The sequence below is a fragment of the Aegilops tauschii genome, chromosome 2, assembly GCF_002575655.3.
Source record: "Aegilops tauschii subsp. strangulata cultivar AL8/78 chromosome 2, Aet v6.0, whole genome shotgun sequence".
In the NCBI taxonomy this organism is placed as follows: Eukaryota; Viridiplantae; Streptophyta; class Magnoliopsida; order Poales; family Poaceae; genus Aegilops; species Aegilops tauschii.
In genome coordinates this window covers 500,593,770-500,615,995 of record NC_053036.3, presented here as the reverse complement: position 1 = coordinate 500,615,995, position 22,226 = coordinate 500,593,770, and the positions used below count along the sequence as shown (strand labels likewise).

General features: G+C 45.0%; 1 protein-coding gene and 1 pseudogene across 1 annotated transcript; both read left to right on the top strand.

Moving 5' to 3' along the window:
* The first annotated feature begins 6,873 nt into the window (after positions 1-6,873).
* LOC141041175 (uncharacterized) lies at positions 6,874-7,293 on the top strand. The gene has a single exon (XM_073507290.1). The coding sequence runs from the start codon at positions 6,874-6,876 to the stop codon at positions 7,291-7,293; it is 420 nt and encodes a 139-aa protein (XP_073363391.1).
* Positions 7,294-7,785: 492 nt separating this feature from the next.
* On the top strand, positions 7,786-16,065 carry LOC141041174 (uncharacterized; annotated as a pseudogene).
* Positions 16,066-22,226: the final 6,161 nt, after the last annotated feature.

Below are 22,226 nucleotides of genomic sequence, written 5' to 3'. Positions count from 1 at the left end.
TAACCCGACACAGGTAGTAAAGGTAAATTCTCTCTATAGATTTGATGAAGGTGATATCCCTCGTTATAAGTCTGCTAAACAATGCTTAGATGAGTTTGATAACTTTATGGTTAAGCAAGAAGATTTTAATACTTATTTTGGTAGACAATTAAAAAAAATGCTTATATGATTGAACACTTGGGTGATTATATGTCTAGAGTTAAAGGTGAACTTAAGCTCATTAGTAAACATGCTTCTATGGTTACCACTCAAGTAGAACAAGTACTTAAAGCTCAGAATGATTTGCTCCATGAATTGAATAGTAAAAATAATGACTATGCTGTTAGAGTGGCTACTATAACTGGTAAAATGACTCAGGAACCTTTGTATCCTGAAGGCTATCCTAAGAGAATTGAGCAAGATTCTCAGAGAAATAATATTGATGCACCTAGTCCTTCTAAAAGGAAGAAAAAGAAAAATGATAGGACTTTGCATGCTTCTAGTGAACCTATTGCTGAACCACCTGAGAATCCTAATGATATCTCTATTTCTGATGCTGAAACACAATCTGGTAATGAACATGAAACTAGTGATAATGTTAATGATGATGTTCATGTTGATGCTCAACCTAGCAATGACAATGATGTAGAAGTTGAACCTGTTGTTGATCTTGATAACCCACAATCAAAGAATCAACGTTATGATAAGAGAGACTTTGTTGCTAGGAAACACGGTAAAGAAAGAGAACCATGGGTTCAAAAACCCATGCCTTTTCCTCCCAAACCATCCAAGAAAAAGGATGATGAGGATTTTGAGCGCTTTGCTGAAATGATTAGACTTATCTTCTTGCGTATGCGATTAACTGATATGCTCAAAATGAATCCTTATGCTAAGTATATGAAAGAAATTGTTACGAATAAAAGAAAGATACCGGAAGCTGAAATTTCCACCATGCTTGCTAATTATAGTTTTAAGGGTGGAATACCTAAGAAACTAGGAGATCCAGGAGTACCAACTATACCATGCTCCATTAAAAGAAACTATGTTAAAACTGCTTTATGCGATCTTGGAGCCGGTGTTAGTGTTATGCCTCTCTCTTTATATCGTAGACTTGATTTGAATAAGTTGACACCTACTAAAATATCTTTGCAAATGGCTGATAAATCAACTGCTATACCTGTCGGTATTTGTGAGGATGTGCCTGTTGTGGTTGCAAACGTTACTATTTTAACGGACTTTGTTATTCTTGATATTCCCGAGGACGATAGTATGTCTATTATTCTTGGAAGACCTTTTTTGAATACTGCAAGGGCTGTTATTGATTGCAACAAAGGCAATGTCACTTTTCATGTTAATGGTAATGAGCATACGGTACACTTTCTGAGGAAACAACCTCAGGTCCACGGTATCAATTCTATTGGAAAAATTCCATCGATTATTTTTGGAGGTTTTGAATTTCCTCTTCCTACTGTCAAGAAGAAATATGATATTCTTATTATTGGGGATGTGCATATCCCCGTTGAGGTAACATAGTGTTATTCGAAATTTCTCCGGTTTCATGCGATTCAGAATGAGTTTGTTAACAAGACCTGATCAACCTTGTTAGTGGATTCCTTTTGATGAGCATGAGATGGATGAAGTTAGAAAGCACAACCTTCTGTACCCTCCTTTTACTTTCTGTTATTTAGTTGAAATAAAGTAACAATAGTATTTTCTGTCAGTTTTCTGAATTATCCGTGCAATATAAAAATACCCCAAAAATAAAAGTTCTCCAAATGCCCCGAAATTGAAATATGATTTTTTCCGGAATATTTGAGAATATCTGGCACTGAGAACACAGCAGGGGAGCAAGCACCTGGCCACGAGGGTCCAGGGCGCGCCCACCCCCTGGGCGCGCCCCCTGCCTCGTGGGCCCACGGTGGCTCCCCTCCACTTATTCCTGCACCCACACACTTCTTCTTCCTCCCAAAAAAATCACCATCCAGCTCATTTTGCTGTGATTTTCGATCTCCTTGCTCAAAGCACCTCTCACAAAACTGCTTTGGGGGATTGTTCCTTGGTATGTGACTCCTCCATTGGTCCAATTAGTTTTTTCTCTAGTGCTTTATTCATTGCAAATTTATCCTGCCTAGGTGACCATGTTCTTGAGCTTGCATGACAAATTTATATGGTTCCAAGTAGTTCTAATGCATGATATGAGCTCTAGGCACTTGTGGGAGTAGTTGCTATCAATTTTGTTGAGTTTGGTTCACTTTTATTTGAAGTTACTAAAATTTTCAAAAAAAATTCAGAGGAAGAAATATGTTTAGGAAAATGTACCAAGGTGGTTCTTCAAGGAAGCAAGGACCCAGGCTTGCAATGCGTGATGCTGACGATGAACCACCAAGGGACGCTCCAGTGCGGCCTTGTGAATGGCCTTTAGAAGACTTCATGGATCGAGCAGGAATTAAGGAAGAATTTAACGCATATTTGCGTAACGCCGATCTTGTGAGCTTCGAGGCAGAAAAATGCCATCAGTACCACTATCTCACTAGTTCCTTTGTGAGAAGGTTTGAATTTTCATCTTCACGCAATTCTCAAACTGTCCCGTTTGATCTCTATGAAAATTCTTATACCATGGACTTAGAGGATTTTACTACTGCTTGCAAACTTCCACAATGGGGTAGTACTAGTGAACCTCGCAAATCTGAATTTAGAGATTTTCTTGCTAGTATAACTGTGGGGGAATATAGAGATATAGCACAAGCTACCATAGGGAGCATTCATTTTCCTGCTATACATTATTTTGCTCTCTTCATAGGTAGGTGCATAAATGGTAAGGATGAAGCATGTCACATGTGTGTCCCTGACCTCAGTATTCTTAGGAGTGCTGTGTGAGGAGATAAATCTTATAATTTGGGAGCCATTGTTGCACGTAGGTTGCATCATAATAGATTTAATGGAGATTTCTTTGGCGGAATTTACGCAACCCGCTTAGCTGATTTTCTTGGTGTAACCATACGTGATGATGATATTGAATTGCCTCCTACTTATCTAGACTTTAATGCTATGGTTCACCATCAGGTTGTTGAGAGGAATGAACCACCTCTCCAGTACCGACTAATCTTTGACAGGCGTCACGCCATCAATATTGTTCTTCCTGCCCCTACTCTCTTTGACTTTCAGGCAAAGGGGAGGCATTTTATAACCAGGGAGGAGGCAAATGAGTACGAAAGGAGTACGAGGGCAGCTCGCCTCCAAGCTACAGCCCATGATGCAATAGCCACTGCATCTCAGTACGACCCCGGTTACAACTTTGGATATCCGCCAGGCCATCCGTGGCAATAGACCAACTTAGGCCAAAAGCCTAAGCTTGGGGGAGTACGTATTTCTCACCGACATTACATTCATGTCCACACACTCATGCTAGTTGTCGGTGCTCATACTCTTTCACTGTAATATCCATGCTAGTTTATTTTTCTTTTTATGCTTTCTTCTTGTGTGTTTGATAAACCTTAAGAAAAACAAAAAAAAATAGTTGTAGCTTTTAGTTAGTTTACTTTCCTTGCTGTAGTAGTAATAATTAAAAGAAAATCCAAAAAGATTCCCCGTTCTTCTTTTGCTTGTTGGGAGCTTTCCCATGTAAATAGCTTTATTTCTTTTCTTTTCTTTGGGGGTTGATAGAAGAAGACCATAATGAAATTGTTGAAGTGGCTCTTATATGCATTATTGTTGATTTAACCAAGAGCCCATATTGCCTTGTCTTCTCCTGTTTATTGAATGCTCGCAGATTCCAGCTTAGTCCAATGCACGTGCACTATTATTATTCACATCGTTCGGTTGTGCAAGTGAAAGGCAATAATGACGATATATGATGGACTGATTGAGATGGGAGAAGCTGGTATGAACTCGGCCTCTCTTGTTTTTGTAAATATGATTAGTTCATCGTTCCTGATTCAGCCTATTATGAATAAACATGTTTGCAATGACAATTAGAGATTATAGTTGCTTGTGCCATGCTTAATTAGCTATGAGTTATAATGATTTACCTTGCGTGCCAACATGCTATTAAAATGGTTGTGATGTGGTGTGATAGGGTGGTATCCTCCTTTGAATGATTCAAGTGACTTGACTTGGCACATGTTCACACATGTAGTTGAAACAAATCAACATAGCCTTCACGATATTTATGTTCATGGTGGATTATATCCTACTCATGCTTGCACTCAATGTTCATTAATTTTAATGCATGTTCATGACTGTTGTCGCTCTCTAGTTGGTCGCTCCCCAGTCTTTTTCTAGCCTTCACTTGTACTAAGCGGGAATACTGCTTGTGCATCCACTTCCATAAACCCCAAAGTTATTCCACATGAGTCCACTATACCTTCCTATATGTGGTATCTACCTGCCGTTCCAAGTAAATTTTTATGTGCCAAACTCTAAACCTTCAAATGAAATTCTGTTTTGTATGCTCGAATAGCTCATGTATCAACTAGGGCTGTCCTTATCTTCCATGTTAGGCGGGTTATTCTCAAGAGGAGTGGACTCCGCTCCTCACTCACGAGAAAATGGCTGGTCACCGGGATGCCCAGTCCCATGCTTTATGCAAATCAAATCAAAATAATTGCAAACAAAACTCCCCCTGGGACTGTTGCTAGTTGGAGGCACTCGTTGTTTCGAGCAAGCCATGGATTGATGCTTGTTGGTGGAGGGGGAGTATAAACTTTACCATTCTGTTTGGGAACCGCCTATAATGTGTGTAGCATGGAAGATATCGCCATCTCTTGGTTGTTATGTTGACAATGAAAGTATGCCGCTCAAAATATTATTTATCTCTATTTCAAAATCGAGCTCTGGCACCTCTACAAATCCCAGCTTCCCTCTGCGAAGGGCCTATCTATTAACTTTTATGTTGAGTCATCACCCTCTTATTAAAAAGCAACAGCTGGAGAGCACTGCTGTCATTTGCATTCATTATTGTTAATTTATATTTGGGTATGACTATGATTGGATCTCTTTTACCATGAATTACAATGTTTAGTCAGTCCTTGATCTTTAAAGGTGCTCTGCATTTATGTTTTGCGGTCTCAGAAAGGGCTAGCGAGATACCATCTTGTTATATCATATCATGATTGTTTTGAGAAAGTGTTGTCATCTGAGATTTATCATTATTGCTCGCTAGTTGATTATGCCATTGATATGAGTAAACATGAGACCTAACTGTTATTGTGAATATGGTTAGTTATAATCTTTGCTGAAAACTTGAATGCTGGCTTTACATATTTACAACAACAAGAGCAAGCAGAGTTTGTAAAAGTTTTTCTTTATCACTTTTAGTTTATCAACTGAATTGCTTGAGGACAAGCAAAGGTTTAAGCTTGGGGAGTTGATACGTCTCCGTCGTATCTACTTTTCCAAACACTTTTGCCCTTGTTTTGGACTCTAACTTGCATGATTTGAATGGAACTAACCCGGACTGACGCTGTTTTCAGCAGAATTGCCATGGTGTTATTTATGTGCAGAAACAAAAGTTCTCGGAATGACCTGAAACTCCACGGAACTTATTTTGGAAAATATTAAAAATATTGGCGAAAGAATCAAGGCCAGGGGGGCCACCACCTGTCCACGAGGGTGGGGGGCGCGCCTGCCCCCCTGGGCGCGCCCCCTACCTCGTGGGCCCCCTAGTGCTCCACCGACCTCAACTCCATATATTCGTGTTCGGGGAGAACAAAATCAGAGAGAAAGATTCATCGCGTTTTACGATACGGAGCCGCCGCCAAGCCCTAAACTCTCTCGGGAGGGCTGATCTGGAGTCCGTTCGAGGCTCCGGAGAGGCGAATCCGTCGCCATCGTCATCATCAACCATCCTCCATCACCAATTTCATGATGCTCACCGCCGTGCGTGAGTAATTCCATCGTAGGCTTGCTGGACGGTGATGGGTTGGATGAGATTTATCATGTAATCGAGTTAGTTTTGTTAGGGTTTGATCCCTAGTATCCACTATGTTCTGAGATTGATGTTGCTATGACTTTGCTATGCTTAATGCTTGTCACTAGGGCCCGAGTGCCATGATTTCAGATCTTAACCTATTATGTTTTCATGAATATATGTGAGTTCTTGATCCTATCTTGCAAGTCTATGGTCACCTACTATGTGTTATGATCCGGCAACCCCGAAGTGACAATAATCGGGACCACTCCCGGTGATGACCATAGTTTGAGGAGTTCATGTATTCACTATGTGTTAATGCTTTGGTCCGGTACTCTATTAAAAGGAGGCCTTAATATCCCTTAGTTTCCTCTAGGACCCCGCTGCCACGGGAGGGTAGGACAAAAGATGTCATGCAAGTTCTTTTCCATAAGCACGTATGACTATATTCGGAATACATGCCTACATTAGATTGATGAATTGGAGCTAGTTCTGTGTCACCCTATGTTATGATTGTTACATGATGAACCGCATCCGGCATAATTCTCGATCACCGATCCAATGCCTACAAGCTTTTCACATATTGTTCTTCGCTTATTTACTTTTCCGTTGCCACTGTTACAATCACTACAAAACCTAAAAATATTACTTTTGTTACCGTTACCGTTACTTCCATATTACTTTGCTACTAAATACTTTGCTGCAGATACTAAGTTATCCCGGTGTGGTTGAATTGACAACTCAACTGCTAATACTTGAGAATATTCTTTGGCTCCCCTTGTGTCGAATCAATAAATTTGGGTTGAATACTCTACCCTCGAAAACTGTTGCGATCCCCTATACTTGTGGGTTATCATGACACCATGGAAAAGCTGGGCATCAAGGAGAAGCAACTCTAGCCCAGCCGGACCGTGTTCCATGGCATTGTCCCTGGGCTTTCCTGCTCTCCGATCGGCAAGATCAAGATCGACGTCTTATTCGGCGACATGACCCACTTCCGCCGAGAGCCTATCTGGTTCGAGGTGGTCGACTTGGACAGTCCCTACCACGCGCTCTTGGGCCGTCCAGCATTAGCCAAGTTCATGATGGTTCCGCACTATGCGTACCTGAAGGCGAAGATGCTGGGTCCCAAGGGCATCATCACCATTGCCGACGACTACAAGAAGTTGGTTGAGTGCGCCGCAGCCAGCTCCTGCCTGGCCGAGTCCCTCGTCATCGTCGAAGAGAAGCACCTCCTTGACTGGGCTGTGGCCATGGCCAGCAAGCAGCCGTCCATGCCATCTAACCCCAAGGATGTTGAGGCCAAGGGCTCCTTCCAGCCAGCCAAGGAAACCAAGAAGATCATCTTGGACCTGGCGCACTTGGAGCAGTACGCTGTCATGGGTTCCAACCTCGACATCAAATAGGAAAGCGAGCTCGTCGACTTCCTCCGTGAGAATTGGGATATTTTTTCATGGTCCCCCAAGGACATGCCGGGTGTTCCGAGGGAGTACGCCGAGCACAAGCTGCATGTGCGATCGGATGCTAAACCGGTCAAGCAACCCCGCCGCCGTCTATCACAAGAGAAGAGAAGGTTCATTGGTGACGAAATCGCCCGACTTCTGGCAGCCGGCTTCATCATGGAAGTGTTCTACCCAGACTGGCTTGCCAACCCAGTCCTCGTTTTGAAGAAAAACAACAAGTGGCACATGTGTATCGACTACACGAGCCTGAACAAGGCCTGCCCCAACAATCCATTTTCCTTGCCCCAGATTGATCAAGTGATGGACTCCACGACTGGTTGCGAGCTGTTGTCCTTTTTGGACGCCTACTCTGGCTACCACCAGATCAAGCTGGACCCGGCCGATCGACTGAAGACCGCCTTCATCACCCCTTTCGGTGTGTTCTGTTACATCACCATGACGTTCGACTTGAGGAACGCTGGCGCCACCTTTCAACGCTACATGCAGAAGTGCCTCCTGAAGCAACTCGGCAGGAACGCCCATGTCTACGTGGACGACATAGTGGTGAAGACGGAGAAGCATGGCACCCTTTTGGAGGATCTCAAGGAGACCTTCACCAACCCGCGCCGTTTTCAAATCAAGCTCAACCCGGAGAAGTGTGTCTTCAGAGTGCCAGCCGGTCATCTCCTTGGCTTCCTTGTTTCTGAGCGTGGGATAGACTGCAACCCCGTAAAGATCAAGGCCATTGAGCGGATGAAGAGACCGACCAAGCTGTGGGACGTCCAGAAGTTCACCTGGTGCCAAGCATCTCTCAGCCGGTTCGTCAGCCAGCTGGGCGAGAAGGCCCTCCCCCTGTACCAGTTGATGAAGAAGACCACGTGCTTCGAGTGGACTGACCAGGTGGGCGAGGCATTCCTCCAGCTCAAGCAGATGCTGTCCACACCGCCTATTCTAGCCACTCCGGCTCCCAAGGAACCAATGCTCCTCTACATCGCCGCCACCAACCGGGCCGTTAGCATGATGATTGTCGTCGAACACCCAGAAGCCGGCAAGGCGCAGGCGGTCCAGAGGCCAGTCTATTACTTGAGCGAGGTGTTGTACGCCTCCAAGCAGAACTACCCCCACTACCAGAAGATGTGCTACGACGTGTACTTTGCCGCTAAGAAGCTGAAGCAGTACTTCCAGGAGCACTCCATCACGGTCGTCTGCACCGCCCCCTTGCCGAGATCATGGACAACCGAGATGCCTCGGGCCGGGTGGCCAAGTGGGCCATCGAGTTGGCTCCCCACACCATCCTCTACCAGCCCCGCACCGCCATCAAGTCCCAAGCGCTGGCCGACTTCTTTGTCGACTGGGCCGAGATCCAGTACCTGCCGCCAGTGCCGGATTCCATGCATTAACGGATGCACTTCGACGGCTCGAAGATGCGCACCGGTTTGGGAGCCGGCATCGTCCTCACCTCTCCCAAAGGCGACAAGCTGAAGTACACACTGCAGATCCACTTTGCCGCCTCCAACAACGTGGCCGAGTACAAAGCACTCATCCACGGGATCTAGCTGGCCAAGGAGACAGGCAACCGCCGCATCCTGTGCTATGGCGACTCGGACCTTGTGGTCTAGCAGTCCTCTGGTGACTGGGATGCCAAGGACGCCAACATGGCCAGCTACCACTTCCTTGTCCAGGAGATCAGCGGACATTTCGATGGGTGGGAGTTCATCCATGTGCCACGGGCCGACAATGAAGCAGCCAACGCCCTGGAACGCATTGGCTCCACCCGGCAGGCCATTCCAGCCGGCGTCTCCCTTGATTGCCTGCGCAAGCTGTCTATCAAACCCTCGCCGGAATCATAATCTATCTTCGTGCCGACTGACCCTAGAGCAGCCGGATCCGGCTCGGGGACTTCTGTAGGTGGCCTGGGGGCTGCAGCACCCGAACCCGGCCTAGGGACTCCAGCACCCGGCCCGGGGACTGCTGCAGCCGGCCCGGGGACTCCCATGACGCAACAAGGAGCGGCCGACTCCAACCCGCCGCCTCCCAACCCGGCCACCCTAACGCCGGTTGCTGTCATGACAGTGGTGGAAGCCCCGTCTTGGGTGCAGCCCATCCTCAACTTTCTGGTGAGCCGCGTGCTCCCAGCCGACGAGGTGTCGGCCCAGCAGGTGTAACACCGGGCAGTTGCTTACACGATCATCAATAGAGAGCTCATCAGGCGCAGTGCGACTTGCGTCTTCCAGCGCTGCGTCGAGCCGGAGAAGGGCATTGCTATCCTCAGAGACATCCACCAAGGTGAATGTGGTCACCAGGCCGCCTCCAGAGCCCTCGTTGCCAAAGCTTTTTGCCATGGCTTCTTCTGGCCGACTGCTGTGGACAACGCCAAGGAGTTGGTCCGGAAGTGCAAGGGGTGCCAGCGTTTCAGCACCAAGCAGCACTAGCCGGCCTCAGCCCTCAAGACCATCCCCATCACCTGGTCGTTTGCCATATGGGGATTGGACATGGTGGGCGCATTCAAGACAGCATGCGGCGGCATGACCCATCTGCTGGTTGCCGTGGACAAGTTCACGAAGTGGATCGAGGCGAGGCTGAAAGTGCAACTAATCCCTGGGTGGTTTTGGTAATTCATAACAACATATAGCTCATTGAACTAATATTCTTTCAAGTTGATTATTTCAGAAAGTTCAATGATTGGCATGGCATGTACTAGAGATGTGGACCCCTCAAAATGCTAAGGACAAATATTGGCAAAAGCTCAAGACTCTTCATTTCTATTTTAGTGATCCAAGATCACATTGAGTCCATAGGAAAGCCAATACTATTAAAAGAGGATGAGGTGTTGCTTAATGTTCTACTTGCTCAAAGTGCTTAGTGATATGCTCCAAAACCCTCAACCACTTTCTCATATCCAAATATGTCCTAAACCTAAAGTCAAACTCGGCCCCACCGATTTGATCTACCCGGCGCCACCGAGTTCACTTGACATAGCCATAGCCAGAAACCCTAATCAGTTCGGTCTCACCGAGATGGGATTGCAAACTCTTTGTTTCCCTTCATAACATTTCGGTAAGCGATCGGTCCCACCGAGTTTGCAATGCAAACTCTCGGTTTCCTTTCGTAACGTTTCGGTCTTACCGAAAGGAGCGATCGGTGCCACCGAGTTTGCCTGGCCAACTCTCTATTAACCTATTACTGAAATCGGTCTCACCGAGTTGAAGTGATCGGTCAAACCAAGATCAAGTTTTGCCCTAACCCTAGCTCATCTGTCCCACCGAGTTGATCATGGCAGTCCCACCAAAAATCCTAACGTTCACATTTTGGATTGAATCGGTCTCACCGAGTTCATACATTCGGTCTGACCAAGTTGGCTCTTTTGTGTGTAACTGTTAGATTTTGTGTGGATGCTATATATACCCCTCCACCCTCCTCTCCATCAGTGAGAGAGCCATCAGAATGTGCCTACACTTCCACCATTCATTTTCTGAGAGAGAACCACCTACTCATGTGTTGAGACCAAGATATTCCAATCCAACCACAAGAATCTTGATCTCTAGCCTTCCCCAAGTTGCTTTCCACTCAAATCATCTTTCCACCGTAGCCAAATCTATGAGAGAGAGTTGAGTGTTGGGGAGACTATCATTTCATCATCAACACACAATCTATTACCTTTTGGAGAGTGGTGTCTCCTAGATTGATTAGGTGTCACTTGGGAGCCTCCGTCAAGATTGTGGAGTTGAACCAAGGAGTTTGTAAGGGCAAGGAGATCGCCTACTTCGTGAAGATATACCCAAGTGAGGCAAGTCCTTCGTGGGCGATGGCCATGTTGGGATAGACAAGGTTGCTTCTTCGTGGTCCCTTCGTGGGTGGAGCCCTCAGTGGACTCGCGCAATCGTTACCCTTCGTGGGTTGAAGTCTCCATCAACGTGGATGTATGATAGCACCACCTATCGGAACCCCGCTAAAAATCTCCGTGTCTACATAGTGTTTGCTCCTTCCAAACCCCTCCCTTTACCTTCATATGCAATGATTTACATTCCGCTACTATACTCTTAGAATTGCATGTGTGGGTTGATTGCTTGACTTGTGCTAAGTTGTTAAAATCTGCCAAGACTTAAAATTGGGAAAAGGCTAGATTTTTATTTGGTCAAGTAGTCTAATCACCCCCTCTAGACCTACTTTCGATCCTACAAGTGGTATCAGAGCTTTGGTCTCCATTTGCCTTGATTTCCATAGCTTTGGTGATCATAGCCTTGATTTCACAACCTAGGAGAGTATGTCGTCTAGTGAGGGAAATTACCACCGTACTTATTTTGATGGTACTAATTTTGCTAGTTGGAAGCATACGATGAAAATGCATATTCTTGGACATAACCCCGCCATTTGCGCTATTGTGTGTATTGGCTTGCAAGGTGAATTCTTCGATGGAAGGGAACCGAATCATGAAGCTACCGCGGAAGAATTGAAGATGTTGCAATACAATGCTCAAGCTTGCGATATCTTCTTCAACGCATTATGCCCCGAAGAATTCAACAAAATCAGCCGTCTTGAGAATGCAAAGGAAATTTGGGGTACTTTGATTGATATGCACGAAGGTACCGACTCCGTCAAGGAATCCAAATTGGATGTGCTTCAAAGTCAACTTGACAAGTTCAAAATGAAGGATGGTGAAGGTGTCGCTGAAATGTACTCTAGGCTTGCTCTCATCACAAATGAGATTGCCGGCTTGGGAAGTGAAGAGATGACCGACAGATTCATCATCAAGAAGATCCTAAGAACCTTGGATGAAAAATATGATATCGTGTGCACATTGATCCAAATGATGCCCAATTACAAAGATCTCAAGCCAACGGAAGTCATTGGTAGAATTGTTGCTCATGAGATGTCGCTCAAGGGTAAAGAAGAGCTTCACAACAAGTCTAGTGGTGCTTACAAAGCTTCACGTGATGCTCCTACATCATCAAGTGAGAAACAAGTCTTCAATGAGGAATTGAGCCTAATGGTGAAGAACTTCAACAAGTTCTGCAAGAGTAGAAGCAAAGAAAGAAGTTCCAAGTCAAGGTCCTACAATGACAAAAGATCTTCTAGTCGTGATCGCAATTGCTACAATTGTGGGAGACCCAGACATTACTCAAGTGAGTATACGGGTCCCTACAAAAGAAGAGAAGACTCACCTAAAAGGAGAAGCAGGAGAGTAGAATCACCACCAAGAGAAAGAAGGAGTAGAGATGATCGTTATGAACGAAGATCCTCTCGCAGAAGCAAGGATTTAGAAAGGAAGGACAAGTCATCAAAGAGCTACACAAGGTGAAGACATCAAGCTCATGTTGGTGAATGGGTATCCGGTTCTGACTCCGACAACCACTCCGAGAGAAGCTATCACTCTGACTCTGAATATACTCAAGATGAAGGTGTTGCCGGTCTAGCACTTGTGTCATCCAACTCCTACGACATATTTGATTCACCAAATGAAGGGATTGGAAGATGCTTCATGGATAAAGGCCCAAAGGTATCACACCCCGAGTATGTTGATTTCAATAGTGATGAATATGATTTGCTAGGTGATGATGATTTACTTGTTGACAACTCTAGTAATGAAAACTATGATGAACTTGCTATTAATCATGATAATCAAGATAAAACGAATGACAATGATAAGAAGGAGATTGAGCGTCTAACTAAAGAACTAAAGACTCTTAAGTTAGCTCATGAAACTACCTTATAAGATCATCGAGAGCTTTTAAAGACTCATGAGAAGCTACGCTTTGGAAAGCTCAATCTAGAGCAAGAGCATGGGTTCTTAAAAGAAATCAATGATGATCTTCGTAAGAAAATTTCTTCTTACATTGCCAAGCGTTTACTCTTGTCTACTTACATGGCACAAGTTAAATCTAGCAACAAGAGTAAGAAAGATTCTTCTTCTAGTAGTAACAATAATCATGTTAAATCCAATGTAGTTGCTTCTAGTAGTTCTCTTGATTCCACTAATGATTCTCTTATCCAAGTTACACTTGAGCAAGAAAATAGCTTATTGAAGGGAATTATAGAGAAAGGTGTTTACAAGAGCCTTGCCGGGAGTAAGCAATTTGAGGAAATTGTACGCGAGAAAGGAAGGCACCGGAAGAATCAAGGTGTTGGTTTTGAACAAAAGTTCAATGCCAATGGGTGGAGTGGGAAGAAGATCAATACCCCAAGATGAAGTTTGTTCCTCAACAAGAGAAGTATAATCCCACTTCTTTCAAAGGAACACAAGCTCAAGATGATCTTCCACCACAAGACCACAACCTAAAAGGCAAGGATAAGCTTCAAGAGGAGATTGATGAATTTGAAGAAGCTCCTAAGGCCTTGGTCAAGTGGGTTCCCAAGACTACATCAAGTTCTACTTCATCAAGTACGACTACAACTCCAAGGATTCCAATCAAGATGATGTGGACCCCGAAGAAGAAGAACTAGAGAGTTCTTGAGGGTGACTCCGCCAACATACTTCACTCATATTCATTTGGCAAGGACAAATGCAATCAACTTCCACATCATGCACAAGTTCAAGGAGTCACAAACCCTCTTGTTAAGACAAGGGACAAGGTAACCTGATGCTTTCATGGACAACATCATGTGTGAAATTCACTCTATGTCTATGGATATCCTTGTATGTTCCTTCTGGGACTAACCCATGTAGGTATTGAAAGTGCAACTCACTCCAATGGATTGCTCCAAATGATCTACATCAACATTGAGCATCTACATCTTCAACACCTACATGAAGTAATCATCGACAAAACCCAAGGTTAGTTCATCCCTCTTAGGGGGGATTATCACATCTAGGGGGAGCTTTACTCTAAGAATTGAGCTAAAGCAACTCTAATTGTGTGACACAACAATGCTTTATGTAAAAGTGGTAACCCCACTTGTGCTTAAACGATGAGTATGACCTACGATCAAATGTTCTCATTTGACTCCTCAGTCAATATACTCATATATAGATGACCTAGTCATCGCAAATTGCTTGATAGATGCTAGAGTGTTTGTGCATGCTTTACCACATATTTTATTTGCAATCTTATTGTGTGAGCATGTTGAGTGCATATTTTTTCATTCGAGGACATCCATTTGTTGCTATGCTTGTTTGGTCTTTTTCTTTGGCCAAATGGATGGACAAGAATGCCTAAGAACTCCCTCTAGCTATCTATGCTTTTCTCGTCTCAAACTCTATTCATGCTATATCAAAAAGTTTGAACAAGTTGAATTCGGACCCTCCGAGTGAGGAGCACTCGAAGTCACCGATCCGTTAAGGGCTTAACTTCCAAAACCTCTTAGTGTATTTCGGTCTAACCGATCCATTCCATTCGGTCATACCAAGTTCATTAAGTTGATCTAGGTTTTTGATCTCGGTGCAACCGATTAGAACCCTTCGGTCTCACCAAGTTGCAGCAACCGCTTGCGATTCTGCATCTTGGTGCCACTGAGTTGTTCCACTCGGTCACACCGGCAGTGTCTGGAAATATATACCCGGGTTGAAATTTTGGAAAAATCTCCAAACCTCTTCGCCCGCACCTGTCCAGCTCTGCCGAATTGTGGTCTCCGGATCGTCGCCTCGTCGCCCGCGACCTCCTGCCGCTGGTGTTCGCCGCCGTCAACGGGAATCTTCACTGTCGTTGTCACTGTAGCGAGTTCATCACCAAGCTAGGGTATGAACCCTTTGTGCATTCCCACTCCGATTCTTAGCACAAAGATCAATGCCAATATTCTTGCCACGATTGAAACGACTCTATCCACTGCAAAACTCCGTTAGATTAGATTTGATGCAAAAAATAGGTTTAGGTTTCCCCCGAACTCATCTCGGACCGACCGATATTAGGATTTCGGTTTCACCGATTTGGCCCAGGCCATTGCACATGTAGTACTCGGTCTGACCAAAGTGTACGAATCAGTGTGACCGAATTTACTTTCTCTGTTAAACCCTAGCATCTCGGAGTCACCGAAATGTGTCTCGGTCTGACCGATTTCACCAGTTTAGACTCTAAAGCTGCTTCGATGTCACCGAGTTTGTAATATCGGTAGCTCCAAAATGCTTTCTGTAGAAAACTAAACTAAGTTTTTGACTCATTTGTTTTGCAAAATGGCTGTGCTTTGTGATACTCATCTACTCCATCTCAACCTATCTATTCACAGGGTCAGCTTTCAATGTCAAAGATGTCAGACCAGAGTGACAGCCAGAACAAGTCTGAGGAGCACTAAAATCTCAGTGAGGGCACTAGTCCCTCAAGCAACTATGATGAGGGTAGTAGAAGCACCCCAAGCAACTTGCCAAAATCTGCAACAAGGACAAGGAGGAAGAGAAACTCACATTCTGAAGATGAAGATTTTGTAGTTGATGAAGAGGTCACTTCCAAGAAGAAGCTGATCAAGAAAGTGCAAGCTACTGCAGTTGCTGCTGGCATCAAGCTAGGCATGAAAGTGAAGGCTCCTGCAAGAAGAGTGCCTATGTCTAAAGCCAGAGCTTCAACTCAGGAAACAATGGAATTCTCTCTTGAACCAAGAGAAGAAGAAACTGTTGGAGGCAAGAAGAGGAAGGAAAGGTTTAGAAATACCATTGTCAGGGTCATTGGCAGATCCTCAATGATGAGAGACCCTTCTAAAGAAGAAGAAGATGCTGCACCGGCTCCTAAAGCTCAGAAGTTGATGGGAGATGCAATCAAGTCATGGGTTGCACCATCCAAGCCCAAAACTGCTCCCAAGTCCTCTGCATAAGCTCCAAAACAGTCTGCACCTAAGAGATCTACCAGAAACATCCCTGGTGCTGAGAAGAACAAGGCCCAGTGCCTGAAATTGAAGAAGATGAAGAAGCCCAAGTGCTTAGAAAGCTCAAGCCCAAGATTCCTGACCATGATGACACTCATCCTGTGGCTGAGAACATGAAGATAAGGAAATATGCTGCTCTCGGATTATGGAGGCAGACAGACCCCTATGCTACAAGAAGAAGAACTGCTGTAGACTAGAGGTTCCACACCAAGGAACAACATGATTTTTATGAGACTATTCTTCTGGACAAGAAGCCCATTGTCAGTGACATGAGATGGGTTGATTGGTCATACATTGATGAGAATGAAGATCACTTTCTTGGAGTTCATGAGAGCTTTAGAATGAAGGAGTTGATGCTTTTGTGGGTCAGAAACTAACAAAGTGGAATGATGAGATGGTGATGCAATTCTACTCCGCAGCTCACTTTTACCCAGATGGTAAGATAGTCTGGATGACCGAAGGCACAAGATATCAATCTTCAATTGCTGAGTGGACAAAGCTGATAAATGCTCCAGAAGAGGCAGATGATGATACTGATGTGTATGCCAAGCCCAGAAAAGATCACAACTCCATGGCACACATGTACGAAGAAATTCCAGATGATGCATTGGAAACTCATAAGTTTGGTTCTGTTTATTACCTTCTGTCAGGGCTGCCAACAATCAACACTATCCTCAGGCACACTTTGTTGCCCAAGTCTGGAGCTGACAGGATGATCAGAGGGCACTCCATCAACTTGCTACATATGTTTGATGTGCCAGAGAAGTTCAAGGTGATGTCCTTGATAGTAGAGACAGTGAAAAGGACTGCAGCTGACCAGAAGAGATCATGTGGCTATGCTCCACATATTCAGATGCTCATAAATTCTAAGATGGGAACATGCACATATTTGTTGGACAAAGAGCACCTTCCCTTGAGGCCTGATTTTGAGGATAACACTGTTGTGATGGATGCTTCACATCCAACTTCTGTTGAGGCTCAAGAAAAGAGAGAGAAGGCACATGCTGAAAAAGCTTCAAAGATTCCAGATCCCTCAGCTGTCAATCTCAAGACCAAGCAGGACCAGCTCAACTATCTGCTTGAGGCTACTATGAGAATAGAGAAAGGACTAGCTACCCTGACTTGAAATCAAGAGAGCCTTGAAAAGATTTTTGAGACAAAGCTACATGACTTGGATGTCAAAGTCACTGAGATACAGACTTCAGTTGAGAAGATACAAGAAGACCTTGAGGACAGGAGTGACAGGACAATCACAGATGCTTATCAGAGGGTGCCTAGAGCACAGAGGTCTGCAGCAGGGCCAGTGATTGACTCTAGAGCCACTACTTCAGCTCCTGCAGCCAGAACTTCAGTTGCCCCCCAGTGGTAACCCCTCCAATTCCTCAGACGTCAGCCGAAGTCTTTGCAGATGCTGTTATCTCCACGCCATCTTTGCACTCCGGAGCTCCCAGAGATCATGCTTAGAGTGTCGTATAGCACTATGCATTTTCAAGATTTTTGGTAACTTGTTGCCAAAGGGGGAGAAAGTGTACAGATCATAGGCTTCGAGAGAGAGTGTTTTGCTTTTTATTGGTCTGTCTTGCTACTTATTTGCTTATGTTTGCTACTATTTGTGCTTGTGTGTGAGATACATCTATGATCATGTGGTTGATCATACCATACTTTATTTTGCTATGCTTGAATGATGCTATCTTAAATCTCTTATGTATGATCTATCATATTTGTCTTTGTGATGAGTGCATGTTATGTATGTTCTATCATTTTGAGAACTCCACCAAGATGTATGTGATATGGAAGAGTAACCCATGAGCCTAATCGATTGTGCATTTGCATTCAAAAGCAAATCATAAATAATGCACAAATTTAGGGGGAGCTCTTGCTTATCACATACTTCTCAAAGCGACGATGTATTTCATTCTTATTATCATTTGTCGAAGCTTTGATCTATATGTTGTCATCAATTACCAAAAAGGGGGAGACTGAAAGTGCAACTAATCCCTGGGTGGTTTTGGTAATTCATAACAACATATAGCTCATTGAACTAATATTCTTTCAAGTTGATTATTTCAGAAAGTTCAATGATTGGCATGGCATGGACTAGAGATGTGGACCCCTCAAAATGCTAAGGACAAATATTGGCAAAAGCTCAAGACTCTTCATTTCTATTTTAGTGATTCAAGATCACATTCAGTCCATAGGAAAGCCAATACTATTAAAAGGGGATGACGTGTTGCTTAATGGTCTACTTGCTCAAAGTGCTTAGTGATATGCTCCAAAACCCTCAACCACTTTCTCATATCCAAATATCTCCTAAACCTAAAGTCAAACTCGGCCCGCCCGATTTGATCTATCCGGCGCCACCGAGTTCACTTGACATAGCCATAGCCAAAAACCCTAATCAGTTCGGTCTCACCGATAGGGATCTCGGTCTCACCGAGATGGGATTGCAAACTCTTTGTTTCCCTTCGTAATGTTTTGGTCTTACCAAAATGAGCGATCGGTCCCACCGAGTTCGCAATACAAACTCTCTATTTCCCTTTCGTAACATTTCGGTCTTACCGAAAGGAGCGATCGGTCCCACCGAGTTTGCCTGACCAACTCTCTGTTAACCTATTACCGAAATCAGCCTCACCGAGTTGAAGTGATCGGTCAAACCGAGATCAAGTTTTGCCCTAACCCTAGCTCATCGGTCCCACCGAGTTGATCATGTCGGTCCCACCAAAAATCCTAATGTTCACATTTTGGACTGAATCGGTCTCACCGAGTTCATACATTCGGTCTGACCGAGTTGGCTCTTTTGCGTGTAACGGTTAGATTTTGTGTGGAGGCTATATGTACCCCTGATACGTCTCCAACGTATCTATAATTTTTGATTGTTCCATGCTATTATATTATCTGTTTTGGATGTTTATGGGCTTTATTAAACACTTTTATATTATTTTTGGGACTAACCTATTAACCCAGAGCCCAGTGCCAGTTTCTTTTTTTCCTTGTTTCAGTGTTTCGCAGAAAAGGAATATCAAACGGAGTCCAAACGGAATGAAACCTTCGGAAGAGTTATTTTTGGAACAGAAGCAATCCAGAAGACTTGGAGTGTACGTAAGGGAAGCAACGAGGAAGGCACGAGGCAGGGGGGGCGCCCACCCCCCTGGGCGCGCCCTCCACCCTCGTGGGCCCCTCGTGGCTCCCCTGACGTATTTCTTCCTTCTATATATACCAATATACCCTAAAACCATCGGGGAGCAGAATAGATCGGGAGTTCCACTGCCGCAAGCCTCTGTAGCCACCAAAAACCAATCGGGACCCTGTTTCGGCACCCTGCCGGAAGGGGGATCCCTCACCGGTGGCCATCTTCATCATCCCGTCGCTCTCCATGACGGGGAGGGAGTAGTTCACCCTCGGGGCAGAGGGTATGTACCAGTAGCTATGTGTTTGATCTCTCTCTCTCTCTCTCGTGTTCTTGAGGTGGTACGATCTTGATGTATCGCGAGCTTTGCTATTATAGTTGGATCTTATGATGTTTCTTCCCCTCTACTCTCTTGTAATGGATTGAGTTTTCCCTTTGAAGTTATCTTATCGGATTGAGTCTTTAAGGATTTGAGAACACTTGATGTATGTCTTGCCGTGCTTATCTGTGGTGACAATGGGATATCACGTGATCCACTTGATGTACGTTTTGGTGATCAACTTGCGGGTTCTGCCCATGAACCTATGCATAGGGGTTGGCACACGTTTTTGTCTTGACTCTCCGGTAGAAACTTTGGGGCACTCTTTGAAGTTATTTGTGTTGGTTGAATAGATGAATCTGAGATTGTGTGATGCATATCGTATAATCATACCCACGGATACTTGAGGTGACATTGGAGTATCTAGGTGACATTAGGGTTTTGGTTGATTTGTGTCTTAAGGTGTTATTCTAGTACGAACTCTTGAATAGATCGATCCGAAAGAATAACTTTGAGGTGGTTTCGTACCCTACCATAATCTCTTCGTTTGTTCTCCGCTATTAGTTACTTTGGAGTGACTCTTTGTTGCATGTTGAGGGATAGTTATATGATCCAATTATGTTATTATTGTTGAGAGAACTTGCTAGTGAAAGTATGAACCCTAGGCCTTGTTTCCTAGCATTGCAATACCGTTTACGCTCACTTTTATCATTAGTTACCTTGCTGTTTTTATATTTTCAGATTACAAAAACCTATATCTACCATCCATATTGCACTTGTATCACCATCTCTTCGCCGAACTAGTGCACCTATACAATTTACCATTGTATTGGGTGTGTCGGGGACACAAGAGAATCTTTGTTATTTGGTTGCAGGGTTGTTTGAGAGAGACCATCAACGGATTGATAAATCTTAGATCATCCACTTGAGGGAAATTTGCTATTGTACTACAAACCTCTGCACTTGGAGGCCCAACAACGTCTACAAGGAGAAGGTTGCGTAGTAGACATCAACCCCTCCACCCTCCTCTCCATCAGTGAGAGAGCCATCAGAACGTGCCTACACTTCCACCATTCATTTTCTAAGAGAGAACCACCTACTCATGTGTTGAGACCAAGATATTCCAATCCAACCACAAGAATCTTGATCTCTAGCCTTCCCCAAGTTGCTTTCAACTCAAATCATTTTTCCACCATAGCCAAATCTGTGTGAGAGAGTTGAGTGTTGGGGAGACTATCATTTGAAGCACAAGAGCAAGGAGTTCATTATCAACGCACCATCTATTACCTTTTGGAGAGTGGTGTCTCCTAGATTGGTTAGGTGTCACTTGGGAGCCTCCGTCAAGATTGTGGAGTTGAACCAAGGAGTTTGTAAGGGCAAGGAGATCGCCTACTTCGTGAAGATCTACCCAAGTGAGGCAAGTGCTTTGTGGGCGATGGCCATGGTGGGATAGACAAGGTTGCTTCTTCGTGGACCCTTCATGGGTGGAGCCCTCCGTGGACTCGCGCAACCATTACCCTTCGTGGGTTGAAGTCTCCATCAACGTGGATGTACGATAGCACCACCTATCGGAACCACGCCAAAAATGTCCGTGTCTACATTGCATTTGCTCCTTCCAAACCCCTCCCTTTACCTTCATATGCAATGATTTACATTCCGCTACTATACTCTTAGAATTGCATGTGTAGGTTGATTGCTTGACTTGTGCTAAGTTGTTAAAATCTGCTAAGACTTAAACTTGGGAAAAGGCTAGATTTTTATTTGGTCAAGTAGTCTAATCACCCCCCTCTAGACCTACTTTCGATCCTACAGAGGCCAATCAAGAAGCTGAACGGCCCCACAGCCGTCACATTCATCACGGATATCACCGTTCGATACGGCATCCCCCACAGCATCATCACCGACAACGGCATGAACTTCGCCAAAGGCGCCTTGGCCCGTTTCTGCGCGGCGCAGGGCATCCGACTGGACCTCGCATCGGTTTCTCACCCGCAGTCAAACGGCCAGGTGGAGCGGGCAAACGGCCTCATTCTATCCGGCATAAAGCCACGGCTAGTCGAGCCACTGGAGCGCTCTGTCGGCTGCTAGATCGAGGAGCTTCCGGCCGTCCTTTGGAGTCTTTGGACCACGCCAAACAGATCAACCGGCTTCACACCTTTCTTCCTTGTGTACGGGGCCGAGGCCATCATCCCAATGGATATCGAGTTCGGTTCGCCTCGCGTCACCCTGTACACGGAGGTGGAAGCAAAGAAGGCACGCAAAGACGGCGTCGATCTGCTCGAAGAGGCCCGGCTGCTAGCACTCAGCCAGTCTGCCATCTACCAGCAGAGTCTGCGCCGCTACCACAACAAGAAGATCAAGCCGCGTGTTTTCTGCGAGGGCGACCTTGTGCTCCGACTGATCCAGCGATCAGCTGGCCAACACAAGCTCGCTTCTCCTTGGGAGGGGCCCTTCATCGTCAGCAAGGCCTTGGGCAACGACTCCTACTACCTAATTGATGCACAGAAGCGCAGGGCACGCAAGAGAAACACAGACGGCGAAGAGTCGGAGCGCCCATGGAATGCGAACCTTGTCTGCCCATTTTAGAGTTGATGCTGTGTATGTACCACGCTATCTTTTGTACTAAGTAAAGACAACAGGTACCCCGAGGCGCACTCGGGGGCT

What these genes read in the sequence shown, in the direction of transcription:
- LOC141041175 (XM_073507290.1), top strand. Translation starts at nt 6,874, where the DNA reads ATGACCCACTTCCGCCGAGAGCCTATCTGGTTCGAGGTGGTCGACTTG.